This window comes from Danio rerio, chromosome 10 (genome assembly GCF_052040795.2).
Source record: "Danio rerio strain M-AB ecotype USA chromosome 10, GRCz13ab, whole genome shotgun sequence".
Classification (NCBI taxonomy): Eukaryota; Metazoa; Chordata; class Actinopteri; order Cypriniformes; family Danionidae; genus Danio; species Danio rerio.
This window is the reverse complement of record NC_141030.1, coordinates 21,482,119-21,504,996: the sequence shown is the minus strand read 5'-3', so window position 1 is coordinate 21,504,996 and position 22,878 is coordinate 21,482,119. Positions and strand designations below refer to the sequence as shown.

The 22,878-nt window shown below is 36.7% G+C and overlaps 1 protein-coding gene across 6 annotated transcripts in view; it reads right to left on the bottom strand.

The window, feature by feature from the left end:
* Positions 1–825: 825 nt before the first annotated feature.
* Positions 826–22,878, bottom strand: part of phf24 (PHD finger protein 24) — a 67,495-nt gene continuing 45,442 nt past the window's right edge. The window contains exons 4-9 of one of the 6 annotated variants that reach the window (XR_015500956.1): positions 12,940–13,018; positions 12,570–12,772; positions 10,710–10,876; positions 8,081–8,170; positions 2,074–3,940; positions 826–2,029 (exon numbers count right to left, since the gene is read on the bottom strand). Coding sequence is in view for 2 of the 6 variants with exons in the window: in XM_087270422.1 (XP_087126548.1) it covers positions 3,844–3,940; positions 8,081–8,170; positions 9,094–9,129; positions 10,710–10,876; positions 12,570–12,772; positions 12,940–13,018 (672 nt within the window). In the remaining 4 variants the exon portion in view is untranslated. Of the gene's footprint in view, positions 3,941–5,147; positions 6,158–7,481; positions 8,171–9,093; positions 9,130–9,433; positions 10,877–12,569; positions 12,773–12,939; positions 13,019–22,878 lie in introns of those variants that run through there. The other 5 variants (XM_087270422.1, XM_087270423.1, XR_015500957.1 and 2 more) reach the window with 5 other exon arrangements.

Genomic DNA, 22,878 nt, shown 5'->3' with positions numbered 1-22,878 from the left:
CGGGAGTTTGTACGACAGCAGACATTCCATCATGTTCGACTAGCTTAAAGTGTTTCCATTTATAAGCAATAAGGTCACTGTTTCAAGTCCCGGCTGGGTCAGTTGGCATTTCTGTGTGAAGTTTGGATGTTCTCGCTGTGTTCGACTAGGTTTTTTTCTGGGTGCTTCGGTTTTCCCTACAATCCAAAGACATGTGGTAGGAGAACTGGGTAAACTAAATTGGCCATAGTGTATGAGTGTGTGTGTGAATGTGAGAGTGTATGGGTGTTTCCCAGTGTTGGGTTTCAACTAGAAGGGTATCAGCCACATAAAACATATCAGACACATTTTTTTTATAGATGAATGCATTTTATTAGACTTCTTTTGGACTGCTGAGAACAACCAATGCCCGTGTAGACCATGAAAAAAAAAACAGTCATTTTTTTTAAATAACTTGAATTTGAATCAACTGATAGAAGGTCATATATCTATATATATAGAATGCCTTGAGGAGGATTCAATCATGGTAGAATTTCCAAGTTCTGAGCATCTAACCCTTTAATGATCCAGGCCAGGTCCTTTTTAGTCCATCACTGTCATTGACCCTCCATGTATCCTGCAGAAGCTCCTCTGTGGGACCCAAGACAAGAGTAGTATACAGGTAACACTTGTGCCCCCAGCCTTGCTCCAACAGCTCTCAGTCCCACAAAACATATATACATACATACATACATACATACATACGTACAGACAGACATACATACATACATACAGACAGACAGACAGACAGACTCAGCTGTGATTGTGTTCTTTATACTGTAAATGACTCACAAAACCTGGCTGTAGTTTTTGGAGTTAACATCATGCGTTTATTTCCAGCACTATCAGCAAAACTCAGAGTATTGCACAGTCCCTTGAAATAACTGCCTTGAGCAATCCAATACAAACTTTCTAAAAGCAAATACAGTGGATATGACCATATAAACCAGTGGATTTGTATATACCCCTCATACAGTTTGATATAATACGTGTAAAACCAGATGCCATATTACAGGAGTGTGATTTGATTTATGCTTAAGTATTTAAAAAAAGGTTTTAGATATTAGAAAGTCGTTTAATCCACACCAGATTTAGGAACAATTTCAACATAAATACACTAAAAAACTAGGGGGGAAGCAAGTGAGTTTGTTTAGGCAGTACAATTTAAACCTGTTTATGAACATTTTGAGGGCTCTTGCTTTCAAATCAGCATTTCAGTCTTTTGGAAGATTGCATGTTTACATCAGCTATTTTAGGTAAACACTGAGCAATGTCACCCCTACAAGTGTTACAATTTTCACAGACAAAGTGTAAAAACTCAGAAACTAGTCAGTTAAAGAAACATAAAATCAAAAACAAAATAACAAGTCATGACACAAGGTAATAAAGGAAGGATTATGGTCCTGCAAAGCCCCATCTGGTCGCATTAATGAGGAAAGAACAAAACATATTTCTCATCATATCTAATTAGAACTTTATGTTCCACTATAGCCACTTAAAATCACATTTTACATCAACCTAGTGAGCTGCTTTGTTTTATATTTCTAACATAGCTGCTTTAAGACCTGAAACCCTTAAAAGTAACCAATTGGATTAGCTTTTTTCATAGCAACTGTGATGATGCTGTGATGCTAAATCACACAATATAGGTATAAGGTATTCTCGAATACATACACTCTCAGAAATAAAGGTAGAGGAGCTGTCACTGGGGTGGTACCTTTTCAAAAGATACATTTTTGTACCCAAAGAGTCCACAGTGGCACCTCAAAGGTGCATATTAGTGCACAAGTGTACCTAAAAGTACCTTAGAGGTACCATTATGGACCCTTCAGGTACAAGTATGTACCTTTTGAAAAGGTACCACTGCAGTGAGAACTCCTGTACATTTCTGAGAATATATAATGATATATAACAAAAAGTACCTTGAATTGCAAATTCCTTTTCTGCAGTTTTAGATTAGATCAGATCAGATCAGATCAGATCAGATTAGATTAGATTAGATTAAATGTTACTGTCATTACACATGTACAAGTACAAGGCAACGAAATGCAGTACAGGTCTAGCAAGGAGTCTTACCAATGCAGTTCATACTTTTAGTACTGAAAAATATAACACTTAGCATAAAAATGTTTGGAAATAAATGTTGTTAAGCAAACAAAGAAAATTATAATAAAATAAAAACAATATTGGGTAAAATAGTACATTTTAATTGCAGAATTTATTGCATAATCTGGGGAAAACTCAACAGGCTATACAGTATGTCAACATAATTAGGCTAGCTTTTAGAATAAGCATGTTGCTAACGTTTGAAGCAATATTCCAATGACCACAAATATACACTAAAAAGAGTAATACAATTGGGTAAATACATTTAGATTTGAATCATAAGCATTTTATGTCAAAACAAGATTTCTTAGAATGTATCTTTTCATAAGACCATTGATTTCAATTTGCTAGCATTTGGCTTTAGCATGTTGCTGAGCTAACAATGCAGTATACCAAAGCTGCAATAAACCATTTATTAATTTTCCTTTGACTTTCCATTTGTTTATCAGGGGTCGCCAGAGCAGAATAAACCGCCAACTTATCCAGCATATGTTTTATGCAGCAGTACCCTTCCAGCTGCAACCCAGTTCTGGGAATCATCCAAACACACTCATACACTATGGCCAATTTAGTTTTTTCAATTCACCCATAGCACATGTCTTTGGACTGCGGGGGAAACCAGAGCACCCACGCAAACACAGGGAGAACATGCAAACTCCTCACAGAAATGCCAATTGACCCAGCAAGGACTTTAACCTGCAATCTTCTTGCAATATACCCAATCAGAAATATTTTCAATTAATTGCAATATTTTTTAACCTTTTTGGCCTTTTAAAACACAGCTAAAGTTGGCAGCTCACTAGGTTTTCAAAATAAAGATTATATTCACAATTCATTCCTCATACAGTACATAAAAATAAAAAAAAAATAAAAACATTCTGATGAAATAACCTGTTTCACTCAAAAATTCAACAACGAAGTAAAAAACTAAGAAATACAACCTCTATTATGTCTTTCTTGTCAGTGTAAGAAAAGTCAAATTATTGTATTATAGACTGTATCGTCATTTCAAATCCCATCTGTCAGTAAAGTGTTAGATTGAGGCAGTCTGGAAGCTCATGTACTGGTCCATAATCCATCCCTGAAGGTATGGGAATAAATACACAGACAATAATTTGTATAATATATAGGTATATAGACTGTATATAGTTTCTATATATATATATATATATATAGCATCTCACATCTGAAGCCTCATTAGGGTGTTTTTGTAATGACGATTCCCTTGTGGCACCTTCGTTGCCCACTTTGTTTACAGTATATTCATATTTTGTGGTGACTGATTCAACCACCCCTTTCACTTTGATACCGAAACTACTTCAGCTAGAGCCGCAATCCCAAAAAATGGTACGACACATTAACATCAAAAACACTATGCAAATACGGGTGCTGTAATTTTGCTAACGTGTGACAGTGTTTAAATCGCAGCAGGTTCTCTGATCGGAACAGTTACTTGGTCACAAAATACAAGCTCGTCAAAGCTCAACTCTGAAATGGTGATATATGTGCAATTGTTCAAGAGCATTGGATTTGTCAATGTGTTGCTAGACTGTGTTATTAGAGGAAGGATCCGTCAATGGCTTGTACGGTCTTTGAGTGTGGTGGGGTACTCATTTGCTTTCGACTTTCATGTGACTCTCGGTTAAGTCCTCAGCACCGCTTTCTCGTGAAACTGGACCCGGGAAGCCCCTCTGGAAGTCTTAGGCTGTGTGGCCGTGGTTAGAGTGGCAATCGGATGTGCATGGCTGAACTGTTGGGCCTTGCTGCCAGAATGTAGATAGCACTCTCCTTCAGGAAGTTGTCCCAGGTAACAGGTCTGGATAAGCATAACCGCATGAGAGGGTTAACAGAGACAGCTAAATCACTATTAAGCCAATCATAGAACCAAGAACCAAGTAAAGTGTGTTGGGAGTAACATATTACAAGTAATGCAAGTTATTTAATAATTGTACATTTCTAAGTAACAAGTAATGCATTACTTTTAAAAAAAATCAGTAATAATATTTGAGTAACTTTGTTAAAAATGTACTGCGAGTTACTATTTATTTAATTAATTCTCTTTTTAAAAAAATGTTAAATTGAAATAAAGTCACACTGAATCACTCACTAAATGAGAGAATGCATTGATTGTTTTTAAACACATGGAAGAAAAGGAAAAGGGGATTGCATCAATGGATAGTTATTTCACTACACTGATAAGACAAAAAAGTAGAATATACTTACCATGAAAAGTAACTAGATAACGCAACTAGTCACTTTTTTGGGGGAGTAACTCGATAATGTAATGCACTACTTCAAAAGTTACTTTCCCCTGCACTGCAATTAAGGCTAAAAGTTGTGTAAACAATAGCAAATAATGTTATAAAATAATGTTTTTGGAATGTTGCTTGAAAAATATCCATAGAACATTAATAGAATGTGGACGGAATGCTATATTACTGTCTATAATAACGTTCTAAGAGCATTAATATAACATTGAAAAAAATCTATAATTTTAGTAGTAGTAGTAGTAGTAAACTTTATTGTCCTTGACAGAAAATGTGTTATGGGCATCACCTCATTGCTGCAGACATTCCATAAAACAAACAATAAAACAATATTGTTTTTATTGTTTGTTTGCAGTGTATACATTGTCTAAACACCTTTTAGGGGGAATTTTAAACGTTTTAAGAACATAATAAAATGTCATTATATCCTTACGATTTTAGTACCTAAAATTGGTAGCTAAGTTGATGTGTGATAAATAAAGATCATACATAAATTTCAAACCTTTTTTTGTCCGAAATGTTAGTGAACTGTGTCCCTTTATTTAAAGAAATTGTTTTCTGGATGGTTGTTAGAGTGTTTCTACATGGTGCCTAGGATGACCTATGTGGTTGCTAGGACAGTGCTAAGTGGTTACAAAAGGTAAGTTATAGTTAGCGTGTGGCTGGATTGCATGTGATCAGTTGGATCTTTGTTTATGGATGCCTGGTTTCCATGTGTATACATGGGCTTGACTGGCTTCTTTTCTAATTTTTTTTATCTCCCAAGGTTTTTATCCTATTTAGTTTACCATTGTAATGAGTTTTCTTCTGACTATTTTGCTAAGGGATTTGTAAAACACTAATGTTTCTAAAGCAGCTTTGAAACAAAATGTACAGTGAAGTGTTTCACAACTTAATTGAACTGCATTGTAAAATCTCATTCTCAAAAGGCCTTTTATAAAGGTTAAAAATAAAATAGGTTATTAAAAATAAAGGTACACAGGCTTCCACAGAGGCAATGCCTCCACACATTTATACTTTAAGGGTCCATACTGCTATCTTAAGACATGGTTCCATTCAGATTCCTGAGATTCTCTTTACAATTCTGTATTTGCTGAATTTAAAGGAGATCAAGCAAATAGCACAGCATTTAGAGGAATAAGTTTTTGTAATTGCTAAAGATTTCACATAGATTTTGGCAGCTATGACACAGTTCACTGTTATTTATTTAATATTATTATATTGAAGTATAGAAAGTGTTCATCCATTGTGCGATTCTTCAAGTTGTCATAGATAAGGGTTTTCTTTAGGTGTGTGAGCCACATTATATGCATCATGTGAGATTATTGCAATGCACAGCCACAGAAACCCCAAAACTACATACGAAATGCCAAAAATATTGCAACAAATTTTGAGAAGTGGCAACCCTGCTGAAAAATTCAGCTTAAACCAGCCTAGGCTGGTTGACCAGCCTGGTTTTAGAGGGGTTTTGGTCATTTCCAGGCTGGTTTCCAGCCATTTTTAGCCTGGTCTTAGCTGGTCAGGCTGAAATATGACCAGCTAAAACCAACTAAAACCAACTTAACCAGCCTGGTTGAAGCTGGACATAGCTGGTTTTGTTAGGCTCCCAGCCTGGCTAGGCTGGTCAACCTGGTTTCAGCTGTTCATCTTCCAGCCTGCACTGCAAAAAATGCTTTTCTTGCTTAGATTTTTTGTCTTGTTTCTAGTCTAAATATCTAACATTTCTTATATCAAGAAGCATTTTCTAGACAAGCAAAACATATTGTCTTGTTTTGAGAAATAAAATGCCAATATTAAGTGAGTTTTTCCTTAAAACAAGCAAAATAATCTGCCAATGGGGTAAACAAATTAATCTTGTTTTTTCTTTTGACATAAGATTATTTTGCTTACCCCATTGGCAGATTATTTTGCTTGTTTTAAGGAAAAACTCACCTAATTTTGGCATATTAATTCTGAAAACAAGACTATATGTTTTTCTTGTCTAGAAAATGCTTCTTGATTTAGGAATTTTAAGATATTTGGACTAGAAACAAGAGAAAAAATCTAAGTAAGAAAAGCATTTTTTGCAGTGTGACCAACTAAGACCAGGCTGGAAATGGCTGGAAACCAGCCTGGAAATGGCCAAAACCCCTCTAAAACCAGCCTGGTCGAAAAGCTAAAACCAGCCAACCAGCCTAGGCTGGTTTAAGCAGTTTTTTTCAGTAGGGAATGCAAAATCAGCAATTTTAGGTCGCAAAAATAAGAGATTTTTTCCCCACAAAGTACAAAAGGGAACTGAGAACTGAGCAGAAACAGCCACAAGTGTATTTTAACAGTTCAGCCTCATGACTTTCGATTGTGGGTTGACAAGGGAAATTAATTTGCCCAGTCTCGTTCTTATGGTGGAGTCATGAACACTCACCTTAACCTAAACAATTGAGGCCTACAGGACTTTGGATGTTGTTATGGAGTCTTATGTGAAAAATAGCCTAAACATAACAATATGCAACTCATGTTAAACAATGTGAAAAAAAATCTGTACAAAAAAAAAAAAACTAAATGGTAAGAAAATTTAAAATGACAAACTAAACCCCCTGATATTCTATGACTTGGACATTCCCTGAAAAATTCCCTGACTTTTAATATCTAGTGTAGAATCCCATGATATTTCAGAAATTCCATGACCTGTGGGAACCCTGTTAAGCATAGTTCTCAAACTCCTGGGAGGCAACAGCTCTGCACAGTTTTGCTCCAACCCTAATTAAACACAGCTGATTCAACTAATCAATGTGTAATCAAGACTACTAGAGACTGTTAAGCTTGTGTGAGTTAAAGGTGGTTGGAGCTAAACTATGCAGAGCTGCAGCCCTCCAGGAATAGAGTTTGAGACCACTGCTGTTGAGAATATGGTTATTAGTGCATTAGGTGTACATATTAATACCTAAAAAGTTACTACTTCAATGATAGCTTCATACCTTTATTTTAGATATTGTATATGTGTACAGTACACAGCAAAAATGCTTTTCTTACTTAAATTTTTTGTCTTGTTTCTAGTCCAAATATCTAAAAACTCTTAAATCAAGAAGAATTTTCTAGACATGCAAAACATACTTTCTTGTTTTCAGATATAAAATGCCAAAATTAAGTGAGTTTTTCCTTAAAACAAGATTAATAACCTATCAATGGAGTAAGCAAAATAATCTTATGTCTAAAGAAAAAAGATTATTTTGCTTACCCAATTAGCAGATTATTTTGCTTGTTTTAAGGAAAAACTCACTTAATATTGGCATATTATTTTTGAAAACAAGACAATATGTTTTGCTTGCCTAGAAAATTCCTAGAATTTTTAGATATTTGGACTAGAAACAAGACAAAAAGTAAGAAAAGCATTTTTTGCAGTGTATCCACATAACTTTGTCCATCATTGTCTCACAATTGGAATATTATTGGATAACACTTTATTTTAATGGTCTAAGAAATGGTTTAAGAAACTGTGTACTAAGAAACAAGTACACGTCAACTTACACTAACCAAATATAGTTAGTGTATACACTATATCAAATATAGTACACTTTAAAAGCTTTGCATTTGACAGAGCACAGATGCTAACACATGTGTAAACAGATGCTAACATATGTGTAAACAAAAAGAACTAGAAGACTTTTGTACTTTACACCTCCTGAAATCTAAACGAACACACATATACCCACCTGTTGTCACTCTCCATGGCTTTATCCCTGCTTCTCTCGCTGCTGGAGCTGGCAGGACTGCTTTCAGATATTGGCCCAACATGGCTGATACTGCAGGTGAAGAAAGCAAGCTGAAAGTCACGCTGTTTCATTCAATCTCTCCCACACAGACACACACATCACCGGACAGCTCAAAGCAGGCGGCACTTCTACAGCCTCTGGGTTTTCAAACTCTAATTTGTTGTTCTCATGACACCTCAGAGCCCAGAGAGACAATACCCAGCCACCGGCAAGACACAACTAGTTCACTCATGTGCAGAAACATGCATTCAGGACTTGAATTGGAATCGCAATGCATTCTCAATTCAATTCTGAATGGCCAGCAATAATTGTGCGTATAGAAGTCTCACAAACTCCAGACTTTGCACGCCATTCAGAACACGAGAAATGATGTGACAAACTCCATTGACTGAAAAAAATACATTTGAAACAAAAACATCCTGTAGTTAATTTCAATGACGAGCGTATGCAACCATGACCAGAGCAACCCAAACATCTCCTGCAGAACTGGGACGGTTCAGAGTCGAGACTGTCGGCTTTGATCTCAAGCCCTCAGTTGATTTTAATGAGCGTAAATTAGGATGCAAGCTTAGTCATGCCATGAATGTGCCAAACATACACGCAAACACCCACAACCCCATGCACCAGCACACTCAACCGCTCATTTAACCTGCTGTGCCCCTTAATACTGATGAAAAATGTCCTTAAGGGTTTCTCTGAGGGGAACAAGAGCCTCTTTTTTGATCCCGATAATGGGAGAGCAAGGTCTCATCTAATAAAGCCATAGTGGCAGAGCGAATGAAATTGCCAGATACTATCCAGTTTAGCTTTGATATTTTTAGCCACTGATACCTCGGCCTGCATTACAGAATACTTATTGAGGTGGAAATGATTATCATGAGTATAATGATGGTGATGACAGGGAACGGTGTATGCTGTTTCCAGGGGAGGCCCATGCAGATCGAGTGACTTACCCCATACTGAACAAAGGGGAACACAATCCCATGAGTCTGCAGGGCAAATGGACATTCAAGTGGTAAAAATGATGGGATGAATGGTTTGGGGGAAAAAAAACAATAAGGCATGTAGGATGATGTCAAAACAGAGTGTCCCATATACTACATTCACAGATTCAACTGAATTGTTCAAAATATTCATACTGCAGGGTAGGCATGGGATAATAATCGTTTTCAAGGTATACCGCGGTTTGGAAAAGTCAAGGTTTTAAAACCGCCAATTTTTTCTGTTACCATTCTACGGTATAAGTAAGATTTTGTTTTTTACGTTTGTTTTGTTTGTTTGTTTGTTTGTTTTAGGACAACAGTATCTCCAGCAGAATAGATACGTTTAAAATTTTAACAAAATTTGCTTTTGAAAATAATGAAGCCAGCAGAAGTCAATGATCCATTTGGATTATTTAGCCTGACATGTTTACTGCTCCAAAATATATGAAATATTTCTCAAAAACAATATACTATGTTCAAAGGGAAAAAAAAAGATTTAGTTTTTTACCCAGACATTTAAAAATAATATATTTTAGAGCAGTAATCACAATACTGTGAAGCCGTGATATTTTTTATCCAAGTTTATCATATCGTCAGAATCACAAACCGGCCCATGCCTACTGCAGTGGTGTCCAAACTTGGTCCTGGAGGGCCGATTTCCAGAAGAGTTTAGCTCCAACACTAATCAAACACACCTGAACCAGCTAATTAAGCTCTTACTAAATATACTAGAAACCTCCTGAACGGTGTGTTGGAGCAAGTTGGAGCTACTGTAAACTCAGCAGGACATCTGCCCTCCTGAATTTGGACATCCCTGACAACTTGCATGTTGCCACTCCAAAGGTTTGGAATTAGTATGATTTTTTTATTTAACATGATTGTATTAAACAGATCAAAAGTGAGAATAAATACATTAATAATGTGTCTATTTCAAATAAACGCTGTTCTGTTGCGCTTGATGAATTGCTGATTTAGAAGGAGGAATAATCCAAGCACCTAGCTTCATTTTACCCCACAATTCACAGCAAATACTCATCATTCTGACTTCTGGGTTCAAAGCGAGGTTTGAATTATGATGCGACTGCCACAGTGTGCTCTGTCAAAGTCAGTCTGCATCCCTGATCTTAGCCTGTCACTGAGAAACTTTTTCCGCTTCCCCTATTCCACAGACGGCTTACTCTGACGGTTATATCATCTAATTTACGCTATAAACATTAATCCCAATGTCAGAACTGTCAGCATGTGCACTACTTAAATGATTCAAATTCTCTCGGCAGAGTTCCTGAATGCAAAGTTAGCCCGTAATTCCTGAGAAGAGATGAGGGGATACATGCTAATAAAGTGAGAGCAGTTAGCATTGGCTAGCAGCTCGTGCAGGCACTGGCAGAATGACATAGCTATAAAAACTGCCAAGATTGATCTGATTTGTTGCTCCCCTAGGCCAGGCAAATTGGACGAGCCACCGAAATGATTTTCAAGTGTTTGTCCGACGCTTGCTGTTGATTATGTAAGTGGTCGTGATGGAGAACCATTTAGGAATATCATGCTAACTGTGATTAACCTAAATGACTACATAACTGGGTTACCTGACATTGCAGGACTGTGATTCTTTGTTAGTCTTTTGAAACCAGGAGGTTTGGGCTTTTCTGGCTTCTCCGGCAGTAATGATGGCATCTTTGTCCTGATCTATACTCTGGAATAGAGCCCGAGCCCGGTCCCTCTCCTTCGCTGTGAGGATTCGCACCAGTGAATTCTGGATTGCAAATGAAAAACAGAATAATGTATAATAATAATAGAATAATGTACTGTGAATTTACCTATTACTAATACTACAAATAAAAAATAATACTTATAAAACCAATTATGTGTTTAGTAAAGCCATGTTCAAAGCTGTTTTTGACAATAAATTTTATATTTTATAAACATTTATATTGTCACATGTGGAATCTTCACATGAAGAAATATTTATTTACCAATGAAAATGTGTGTAAATATACCTTTATTCAGTTTTTTTTTCTATGAATTTCAGTAATAATATTAAATAACATGCACATTTAGATTATTTATGTACAATACAAGTTCTAAAGTAATATTGTCTGTCTTATAGTAGATATATTATATTGGAGAGCTGCTGTAGTTTTAATTCCCAAACAATTCTTATTGGATTTATAATTGTAAACCTAAGCAAAACTAAATAAAAGTTAACTTATATATTGCTTTTCAGCATCTACACTCTCAAAATCATTCTGCAAAAATAGCAGAAACAGCAAAAAAAAAAAAAAAAAAAAAGTCTGTTAAGTGGTTTTAAACAATTTATTTGAGTTGAATTTAAACAAACAAATTAAGTTGAACATTACTAAATGTAATTTGTCTGTTTAAACACATATAACATAAATTGCTTGCAACAACTTTGCAGACATCTTTTTTTCAGTGCATAGTGAATAAATAAATAGTGAATAAGTGCAAAGTGTATAGTGACAATAATGCAAATGCAAAAGCCTCGTCGTCTGAAATTTCCTTCTAAAATTATTATTTTCTTAGGCTTTAAGGTTTATTTTTTAGTAATTTCTCTTTAAATATGGAGTTTAAAACCTATTATTTGCCATAAATGTGAAACTACTGAACCTACACACAGGAATCTGAGAAAAATCTTAATTTAAAAAGAAAATTTCAGATGGAATTTGAAGGCTTTTGCATCTGAACTCTTGAATTTTATTCTTTTAAAAATAGATTTCATACTTTTTTAAAAAACAATAACTTTCATGTCTCCTAGTAAGCAACAAAGACATCAGGTGCATGCATGTTTTTATGTTCAGTCTATACCAAAGAACAGTGATTGACTACAAGACTAGGTGTGTCCCATGTTAGATTAATTTTATTTATTTTGGATTGTGAAAGCAAAATTTTCCTCTGAGAGTGATTATAGCGCCTCTGGATAGTGAATGCGGTTACTCATGGCAGGCACTATTTGGTGGTTTGGTCATTTATTATTTTGCTAATTTGGCAACCGTCAAACATCATCAGGGAAACGGTTTGAATTTACCCTTAGTAAAATAACATTTGTGTTCCATTTGGGATGACACTACATACATATACTATGCTGTTAAGTGTGTAAGTGCCAAGTACATAGTGCATCCGTACATAGTGTGCCATTTGGGACGCAGATTGTATGTGCACAAACAGAATGCAAGTGTTTAGTTTCTTCAAAACTGACATCGCCAACTACTGGCCTGGCAAGGATAGTACAGCTATTTTAGTCATTTTCATGGATCCATCTGAAGGGTACTCCTACTGACAACACTGTCTTATAATGCAACACTTTCCAAAAATACAAACGACACACTTTTTTCTTTCGGTATGTCCCTGTTGTGTAAACATACACTCAGAAACAGTTTCAAGGGTGCCCTTTCCAATAACACACAGCTAAATTTGTTGTCCCACATTACCTCAGTCCGAAATTTCTGCAGCACTGAAAGTGTCTCATGGTAGAGAAAGTCAGACCACTCAATCTGACCCTTCTTTTCAGGATCCAGAGCTGCAAACTGGGCCAGAACCTCCTCTTCCTCCTCATCGGTCAAGTCTCTTTCAAAGAGTTGCTTGGTCACAAAGTGCCTGTACTGCAGGAGTTCATCTGACACCAGACACGACTCTGAGCAGAAAGTAGGTGAAAGGGAAGTTATCGCATCATCAATCAATGAAAACAGGTCAGGCCTAATTACATCAATGATGTGATAAATTAGAGAACCTTTAATTAGCTTCCTAAAGGCACATATTTAAACCACATCTCTGTTTAAAAAAAAGCACTGAGAGAAACACCTGGAATGATCTTGCACTGCTTGAAGGTTTCCATCAGACTATACATCTCTTCTTCGGTGAGCAGCAGGTTCACATTATCCTGAGGGATGAAGAGGAAGAGTCTTTTAGTCTCTGGTAGAGCAGCCACTTCACTTTAAAGAGAATATTACATTACACTGGTTCCTTGCTTCCTGTTTCAACAGGAAATTCAATTTCAATAATAGAGCTAATACAGTGCAATGAAAACCATTATTTATTTATGAATCATGAAAGAGGCTGCAAATAGGATTCAGAAACTCTTAATATCAGTGACATTTGTGCATTATACTAAACATTATATACTCATTTATTTCATGTGTCACAATAAAAGAGTTGATTGCATAAACATCTTAAAGCTTAAAGCTAATGCTATAATTTGCTATAACTGCTAATGCAGTAAATACCATAAATTATCAATGAGCAATATTTAGTTGTATTTATTGATCCTTGTTTGTTAACAATGTACAATTTAAAGTTTATTGAGTATCTAAACTGATCCAAATTTTAAGAATTAATTTGATAAATGACATACAAGTTAACCAAAAGTGCTCTGTAAGCAGAGATGGGAAGTAACGAAGTACAAATGAAGAGTTCCGATGCAAAAGCCCCTAAACACCACTTCTGCCAAAAAGTGTTCAACAAATAGATTTGCTTCAAATCATCTGAATCGCAGCGCCAGCACATTCAGAAATAACAGTTTGTTGGCGAAAACCGCTATAAGCGCCACTTGCCTTTGACAGCAAAAGCAGCTATATCCCAAGAACTAATCAGAAGACACAAATCAAATCATGTGTTTTCAATGTACTGTAGCAGCGCGCTGATACGCTTTTAAAAGACGGAGTTTGATAAACTGGATGAACCTGTCCGACTGTCACTAATTGGCAAAAGAAATGTCCCGTGCCTCCAATTCTATACATTATTATAAAAAGAAAACACAATGTACAGTCGGAAGTGTAGCAAGCATTCATAATGTGTTTTTGCTACTTTGAATGAGTCCGATTACTATACATTGAATGGCAACTGCAGAAAGATGCCGTTCTTTTATCCCACATGGATGCTATGAGGATAAACGAGACGAAAAAAAGAGCAAGACCTTCAGTATGGTGAGAATGAATAAATGACAGCTTCTAAAACAGTCTGAGAGGCATCCCCTTTTTTCCCCAGAAAGCCTTCCTTGTGTTTTATGTGCTAATGTAAGCTGTTTTTTAAAAGATAGATATAATGTGTAAAACTATACTAATTTATATTACTTCAAATTACCTATACGTTTGATAAGCTTTTTATATTAATGGACAATGCACAAATATTGATGTTTCACAATCTTTTACACTATTATCTGAATCTACCAAGCTTAGTTTACAGTGTTTCCAATGTTTACATTGTTCTACTCACATTAAATCTAAATATCCCAAATACCAGAAATGACAACTCATTATTAAGATTTAATTAATGCTAAAGTTATTTATTAATGCATTTACGTAACAGATTTCGTTCATTATTTTTCCTTCTGCTTTTTCCCTGGTTTATCACGGCGAAATTACTTGACAGATTTACATATTTTTAATTTTAGGTGGTGTGTGTAATGTGTTTTATGCTTGGTAAAATACTTTCTAATCGCATCTTTAGTGATTTTCAATAGGTGGATTTAGAGGTTTTTGCAAAAAAAAGCACAAGTGGATTTAGCTGGTTTTGACGCCAAAGAAAATTTAACTTGTTAAAAAACAAAGAATTGTCTAAAGTGACATTTTTGGAAAAAAAATGTATTTTAGTTACTAGCTAATAACCTTATCATTACAAATAAAATGAAACTTAGGAACCTAATTATAGGAGCCTGATAGAAAATGCTCATTTACGAGAAAATAGGTCTGATGGCTTTAGAGGGTTTTGCATCTGAACTTTCAAATATTTCACTACTGTACTTAAGTAGATTTTTCTGGTATCAGTAGCCTACTTAAATCCACTATTTATTTTTTGACAACTGTTTACTTTTACTCCTTACATTTTTACACAAATATCTGTACTTGTACTCCTTACATTTTTAAACCATGGTCATTACTTTCATTTTCGTGAGTTTGGCGTTGATCTATGTTTTGTCATAGTGCAAATTGAACGCCTTTTTGATGCAATCAATCTATTTTTCATCACTTCTTTACTATTACTTGAGGACAAAAGAGTAATCAGTACTTACATTTTTACCAGAGTTCTTTTAAATGTATCTTTACTTCTTCTTGAGTAAAGGATGTGTGTACTATTGCCATCTTTGTCTGTAAGTATTGTTTACTAGTAGTCTGCTAGTTTTGTGCTTAACAGAAGAAAGAAACCCATAAATGTTTGAAATAAGTAAAGGGCGAGTAAATGGATTTTTTTGGGGGGTGAACTATCCCTTTAACTAATGTCAAAGAAGCATACTGCAATGTGAAAATTGCAAATATAAAATTATATTCAAAATATGAATAACTCTGTAATAATGATCATTTTAAATATCCCTAACTTATTATTAGTAAATGGATTTTACAAAAAGTAGATTCTAAAAGTGCTCTAAATTAACACATCAAACTGACAACCCTGGTACAAAAATGTAAGACGAAATGCTTTAATGAGTAAAAACATATTACACAAAGCCTTTGGGTCCTAAAAACTGAGCCTTAAAACACTGCTGCTTTAATTATCTTCGGCTGCAGGTGTTTCAATCTTTCTCCTTTTTCTTTTATCCTCCTAAAAAGGCTAACAATCTCTGAACTCAGGGTAATGAATGACCAGACTAACTCTGCTCTAAGGAAACCTAATGAGTTTGAGGTGCAGAAAGAAGCTGCCTGAGATCAAATGATGGCATGTCCTTTCATATCATATTCAGAAGGAGATTTTCTTCCTGGCTCAAGTTCTGCCTTCAAACAAATGCTGTCAGAGCCCAGTAGCGCTGGGAGTAGCTGTATGTTCAGTCAGCTTTTGCCAGCCTGATGAGAACTCATCTGAACAATGGCACTAGAGCAGATGGGAAGGGTGAATCTCAGAGGTTCCTCCATTTTCCGTTAACAGAGACTGCGGGATATGATTTGTCCCCATCTGAGAATGATCACTGAAATGAGATTGGATTTTATGTCCGTTTTGTTATCTGTGACCCATTCTCAACAGACACCGGTCAGAGACCTCAAAATGAAGAACAGATGTTGCAAACAATGCTCAGCAAGAGGTGGGATTCATAGTGGTCTCTGAGGGCGGAAATATACTCTGTGTGGGTATACAGATGCGAATGTTTGGCAGTACTGTTAATCACATCTTAGTGGTGTCTGTAGTCTCCTGGACGTATCTCCTGTGATTTCTCATGCATAGCAAGTTTATGGATGCTTTTCGGTTACCAGTTAATCCAAAAGTGGATGGAAAATTACATATTTCAGCACTGAATCTCACCACTTTGTTCATATAATTTAAAGGGTTAGTTCACAATTCTATTATTTTCTCTTATAGTTCACAATTATCTTAGTTAAAAATTCTCTTAGAATTTACTCTCCGTGATTTCGGTGCAAAATGTTTCAATCGTTCATCTTTGGGAGGCAAATTAAGATTTTTTTTATTTTTTATTTAATAATTTTCAATATTTTTTTCAGAACAACCCCTTCCCCAACAATTTAACCCCTTAACTGCCTAGTTAACCAAATAACCTAGTTAAGCCTTTACACGTCATTTTAAGCTGAATACTAGTGTCTTGAAAAAATATCTAGTAAAATATTATGTACTGTCATCATGGCAAAGATAACATAGATTAGTTATTAGAGATGAGTCATTAAAACTATGATGATTTTAGAAATTGGCTAACAAATCTTTTCTCTGTTAAACAAAAATTGGGGGGAAAAACAGGGGGGCTAATAATTCTGACTGCAGCTGTATATACATCAGAGAGCTCTGGCATTTAATCTAAAATATTTAAATACAGTTGAAGTCAGAATTATTAAACTCCCTGAATTATTACCCCCCCCCCCCTGTTGATTTTTTTCTATAATTTCTGTTTAATGGAGAGCAGATTTTTTTCAACACATTTCTAAACATAGTTTTAATAACTCATCTCTAATAACTGATTTATTTATCTTTACCATGATGACAGTACATAATATTTGACTAGATATTTTTCAAGACACTAGTATTAAGCTTAAAATTACATTTAAAGGCTTAACTAGGTTAATTAGGTTAACTACAGGATAGGGTAATCTATAGGGTAAGTTATTGTATATCGATGGTTTGTTCTGTAGAAAATCAAAAAATATATATGTGGAGAGGTAAGCATGATCGAATACCCAATAAAGGGGGAGAGCATGCTCAGAGCCCGGCGGCTAATCGGCAGGCCAATCCTAATAAGCAACACCTGTTTATTCTAGTGATTGGGCCGGAGAGACACCCGTCTTAAGGAGAACGGGAAGAACAGTCGAGAGAGAGAGCTAAGCGACGACCACACAGTGGGAGCTGTCCTTTGCAGTTAATAAGAAAAAATAAAAATCTGTTACTTACCTCAAAAATACAAAAAACCTTAAAATGCTTTTTAAACAATTAATAACTGCTTTTATTTAAGCCAAAATAAAACCAAGAAGACTTTTCGCAGAAGAAAAAATATTATCAGACATACTGTGACATTTCCTTGCTCTGGTAAACATCATTTGGGAACTCTACGTGTTAAATATTTAAAGAAGAATTAAGGTCTCAGGTTATTGGGAACAACATGAGAGTAAGTAATTGATAACGGAATTTACATTTTAGAATATAATAACTCTTTAAAGCAGTGGTCTCAAACTCAATTCTTAGAGGGCCACAGATCTGCATAGATTAGCTCCAACCACCTCCAACTCACACCTGCTTAATAGTCTCTTGAACACATTGATTAGTTGAATCAGCTGTGTTTGATTAGGGTTGGAGCAAAACTGTGCAGAGCTGCGGCCCTCCAGCAATCGAGTTTGAAACCTATGCTTTAAAGCGTAGGGGAGTGCAGGACACAAAGTAACATGGGGTAATATGTAACACAGAGTTTTAAGGTTATTGCTCAGGGTGCACAGTGTCAGCAGACGTCTTCCTGCCAATTATTGAAAAAGTTCAGTGAAATTTGGATGAGAAACACAGGAGAAACCATTTTTGCAGCATAAAAGAGTTTTTGATTATAGCTAATATTTTTTTTATTTTAAAATAATCTGTGAAAGTATGTTAGTGAAATATTATATTGTGATTACTGTCTTCTAGGCTAAAAGATGGAACCATTTTCAAATATGTAAAAAACACACAGTGACTGCTAGCCAGTTTTGAGAAAAACATGACAGAGCAGGGTTAATTGTAACGCGTGCGTGTATGCTCTCCTCTCTCCTGACTGCTCCTTCTCCTGAAGGGTGTCTCTCCGGCCCAATAACTAAAATAAACAGGTGTTATTTATTATGTCTGATTGGCCTGATTGTTCAGATTGGGTGTTCGATCATGCTTACCTCTCCACAGACACCAACTAAGCAAAATAATTTTTGAATTTTGAGTGTAATGTTAAAAACTGTTTTAATTAAAAATGTTTTTAATACAAAACATTTTTTAATAGAAACATTATTGCTAATAATGCAAATAAACACATTGGCATTCTATAATTATGGACAATAATGTAAATAAATCCAGTGTTGCTTTAAAGCGTACTTATATAGCAAAAAAAGTATACTACATTTTTTTTCCACAAAAGTGATGTACATAGTCAAACAGCATTGGCTCTCCTTATCTCTGAATGTTATAAGCACTAAAAAAATCTCCTAGTTTATGCCAGTGTTCATAAACACAAATGTCTATTGTTTTAGCATCTTCTGTATTTTGTTGTTGTACTTGTTTCAACTCAGCTGCTACATTTCACTGAATAGCCAAGTTCAACGTTGACACCCTGAGGACAAACTAATTAACAATTTGAATAACATATGCGAGCTGCATAAAAACAGTTGCCAGCTAGTAGGAGCTGTCTGAGTAAAATTTACTCCCCTTGCCTCAAGAGGCTCACCAGCAAGTGACATTGAGGCTGCAGGCTATAGTGACCTAGTTGGTGTGCCCACTTCCCATAGCGAAGCCACGAGTTCAAATGTTTTTGTAAAACTGCAAGCAGAACTGGAGGCAATGGGATGAGTGTAGCAGAGGCCAGCTAGAAGCAGCAACCATGCTTAGTTGCTCTTATAGTTTTGTAAATTGCTTCCTTGTCCTCATTTGTAAGTCGCTTTGAATAAAAGCGACTGCTAAATGACTAAATGTAAATGTAAATGTATGGATTTATTAATCATTCTTACTGTTCAATAAATGCAAACTGTCATAGGTTATTAAAGACGCAAACCCTTCACTAGGCACAAAAGCTGCGCACCTTCAGCAAACCTCCTAATTCCTGCAGCACAAGGACTTTATGATTGTTTATGAGCATCAAAAGCGGCTGATCTGTTTGGCGAAATATTTGACCGCTTGTCACTGCATGTCAAACAACATATCTAAAGAAATCTCCACTGTGCTGAGCGAAAGCGTTTCTGATCAGCGCATCATTGATGACGTAAGCGTGCCCAGGCCCAAATGTAATGTAAGTGTGAGCCATTGGGGGAGACAAGAGGGAGAACAAGCGTGCTTTAACCTGGTTCAAGGCAACTGTACAGTATGAGTAAGCCCTTAGGCTTATTTTGTCTATAATATACAGCATATTTGGACTGTGGGAGGAAACCGGGGAACCTGGTTTGACAAGCTAGCCTGGACACTTAATTAATTTTCCACCACGGTCTACTCACTAACACTTACTGTGCAATGCTAAATTTTCATGCTAGTTCAACAGTTCACCATAATGCAATCATTTTTTATTAAGACCTAGTTTACACTGAAACACACACAGGAAACCGGGGAACCTGGGAAAAATCCACGCGGACATGAGGAGAACATTCAAACTCCACACAGAAATACCAGATGGCCCAGCGAGGACCCAGAGCCGTTGCTATTCTGGCTGTGAGGCAACAGTCCTAGTCACTGAGCCACCGTGCCACCCATTCAGAATAAAGGTGAAAGAAGGGGAGAAGGGGTGTTCCTTCCAGATGAAGATAGTTGTAGAAAGGAAATGAGTATATGTATAGTGACTTGAGATCCTTTGATTGGAGGATCAAGATTAGGTTATGTGGGCCATCTGGGTCAATCAGGAGCATGTGCTCCTCTCGAAATTAGTATATATTAAACTTCATGTCTTTGGAATGTGGGGGAAACCACAGCAACTGGAAGAACACAGGGAGAACATGCAAACTCCAAACAGAAATGCCAACTGGCCAAACCGGGACTCGAACCAGCAACCTTGTTATAAAGCTCCAGTGCTAGCCACTGAGCCACGATGGCACCCATAGTTTAATTTGTTTATTAATTTTCAATTGATATTTTGTCTATAGTTCCCCTTGGTGACAAAGATGAAAATGCAACACACATTCTAATGCAAAATGTCAATATAGCGTAGCTAAAATCTGTCCTGTTCCTGGACTTTAACGTTTTGATAGCCAGTTTGCTTTACTTTTGTATTCCATGAAAGAAAGTATTACTGGATGAGTATGTTCATTTGTGGATGAACTGATCTTTATGCCTTTGTATTCACAGAGACTTTGCGAGTTTCAAGGTCCATGATATGTCCAAATGATGAAACCAGCGTAAAGAACACAAGCACAGTTGGACGAGCCACAGAGAAAAACAGAAAACAACACAGGAGTTTCAGCACAATGCACCACTGCTCGGTGACATTTTCAAACCACAAACCTTGAAAGACGGCAGAACAACACCGGGAAAGAATCACCTAATTATATGCAGCAATTGCTACAGCTAGCAAGCAGGACGATGCACAGCTTATTCCAGTGATTGCTCCAATTCTCTGTGTTAAAGTTCCCCACAATCTATTGCTTTCAAAGTTTTTAATAAGCATATCTCCACACCAGGTGTGTGTCATATTAGTTTGAGCTCTTTTATTGTTGTTTTTGAATGAGAAATTGCTGTAATTACCTAAACTGTCACACGGCTTATCACAGTGTTTAATCCATTCAATGGCGAAACCCACGTTTGACGCCAAGTGCCAAAATCAGTTTGACAACCTTGCTTGGACACTTAATTAATTTTCCACCACGGTCTTCTCACTAACACTTACTGCGCGATGCAAAAATTTTCATGCTAACAGTTCACCATAATGCTATCATTTTTCATTAAGACCTAGTTTACACTGAAACACACTTGAAATTACTGATGAAACCAAGCAGCTGTGTCCCTTGAAAGCTCTACAACAACGTAATCCCCAGTCTCAACATCAACGCTCACACACACATGTGGATTAGGTTGTAGCGAGGGCAGAGTGAGAAAATCAGACACATAAGCTGTGAATCAGTCCTCTAAGGAAATACGTGCCAGACATTTCAGCAACAACACAGCCCTTCACATATTGTTTTGAGGGATGTGTCCACAGCTGCTAATGTTTGCAGCGCAGCATGGGATACAGCCCATCTGAGGGTGTGAGTCTGGTTGGGAACCAGTGAGTCTAGAGCTTCAGAGTGCTGCAAAAATGTCTTACACTCTCAACAAATGATTTAAGCATCAGCAGCCTGCGCGACAGAGATAAGCGCTCTACTTCACTTTGAAGGACGCTCGCACGCTTTGACAGCCCACTCTGTAATTTTAGTGCCAGACGCTGGGAGAAAGAGCACTTTGAACAGAGCCCAGCCTCTCCAGCATAACACAATCATCTTGACATGCTCATCTCCACGCTGACCTTTGGGAGGAGAGTAGCAGAGTAGGGATCAGTGGATCTATGCCTGGCAACCGGTGGTCTATATGTGTTTGATCAACTTATCAGCACTTTTTAAAGGATATTGATATTCTAAAGAAGAGTAAAAATGGTCAAAAAAGGTCTACTAAATGTATTTTCACATTTTAAAGGGTCCACAATAAACACCCTTACTGTCCCTCCCATCTTTGCTCTTCTGTTGAGTATATATGGGAGTTTATACAAGATGTGTTTTAGTTAATCAGATCACCAGTAGATAAGGGAGACATATTCATGTTTACAGCTGGTGTTTTAATCTGTATTTTTTTGCATGCATAAAATCCATTTTTGTCATTTTGTCATTTTTGTTTGCGTAAAATTATGGGCTCGAATTCCTGCCTAAAGTGAAAACTGAACGCAGAAAAAAAAAAACAAGGTCACTACCAAAGGATAATGAGACAACGGGCACTATCACACACCAGGTGCAACACGGCGCAAAAGGTGTTTGGCTCAATTTGTTTCTATTTTCAGACCCATGCAACCTCAATTTTCCTGTTTTGTGCCTTGTTGTTCATTCATTCATTCATTCATTCATTCATTCATTTTCTGCTGCTTTTTTGGGGTCGGGTCGCTGGGGCAGCAGTCTTAGGAGAGAACCCCAGACTTTCCTCTCCCCAGACACTTCCTCCAGCTCCTCCAGGGGGATCTCAAACCGTTCCCAGGCCAGCCGAGAGACATAGACCCTCCAGAGTGTCCTGGGTCTTCCACGAGGCCTCCTCCTGATGGGACATTCCTGGAACACTTCCCTAGGTAGGTCTCCAGGAGGCATCCGAAACTGATGCCCGAGCCACCTCAGCTGACTTCTCTCGATGTAGAGGAGCAGCGGCTCTACTTCGAGCTCCTCCCGACTGTCAGAGCTCCTCTTCCTGGAGCCAAGGGCATTACATTAAATATGTAATTAATTTGCACCACTTTGTGGACTCATGGGTGTTCCGGTCAATAAAAGAGGTGTGTTAAGGTGCATTGTTGGCCCATTGCTATTTTGAGAAACTAAAACAGACTGCACAATTGACCAGCTGAAAGCAGTCCAGTGCAGAAAAGTACACTGTCAAATTTGAGTTTATAAAAAAAAAAAGCCCCTCTTTTTTAGGTGTTTGTTAGAACACAGACAA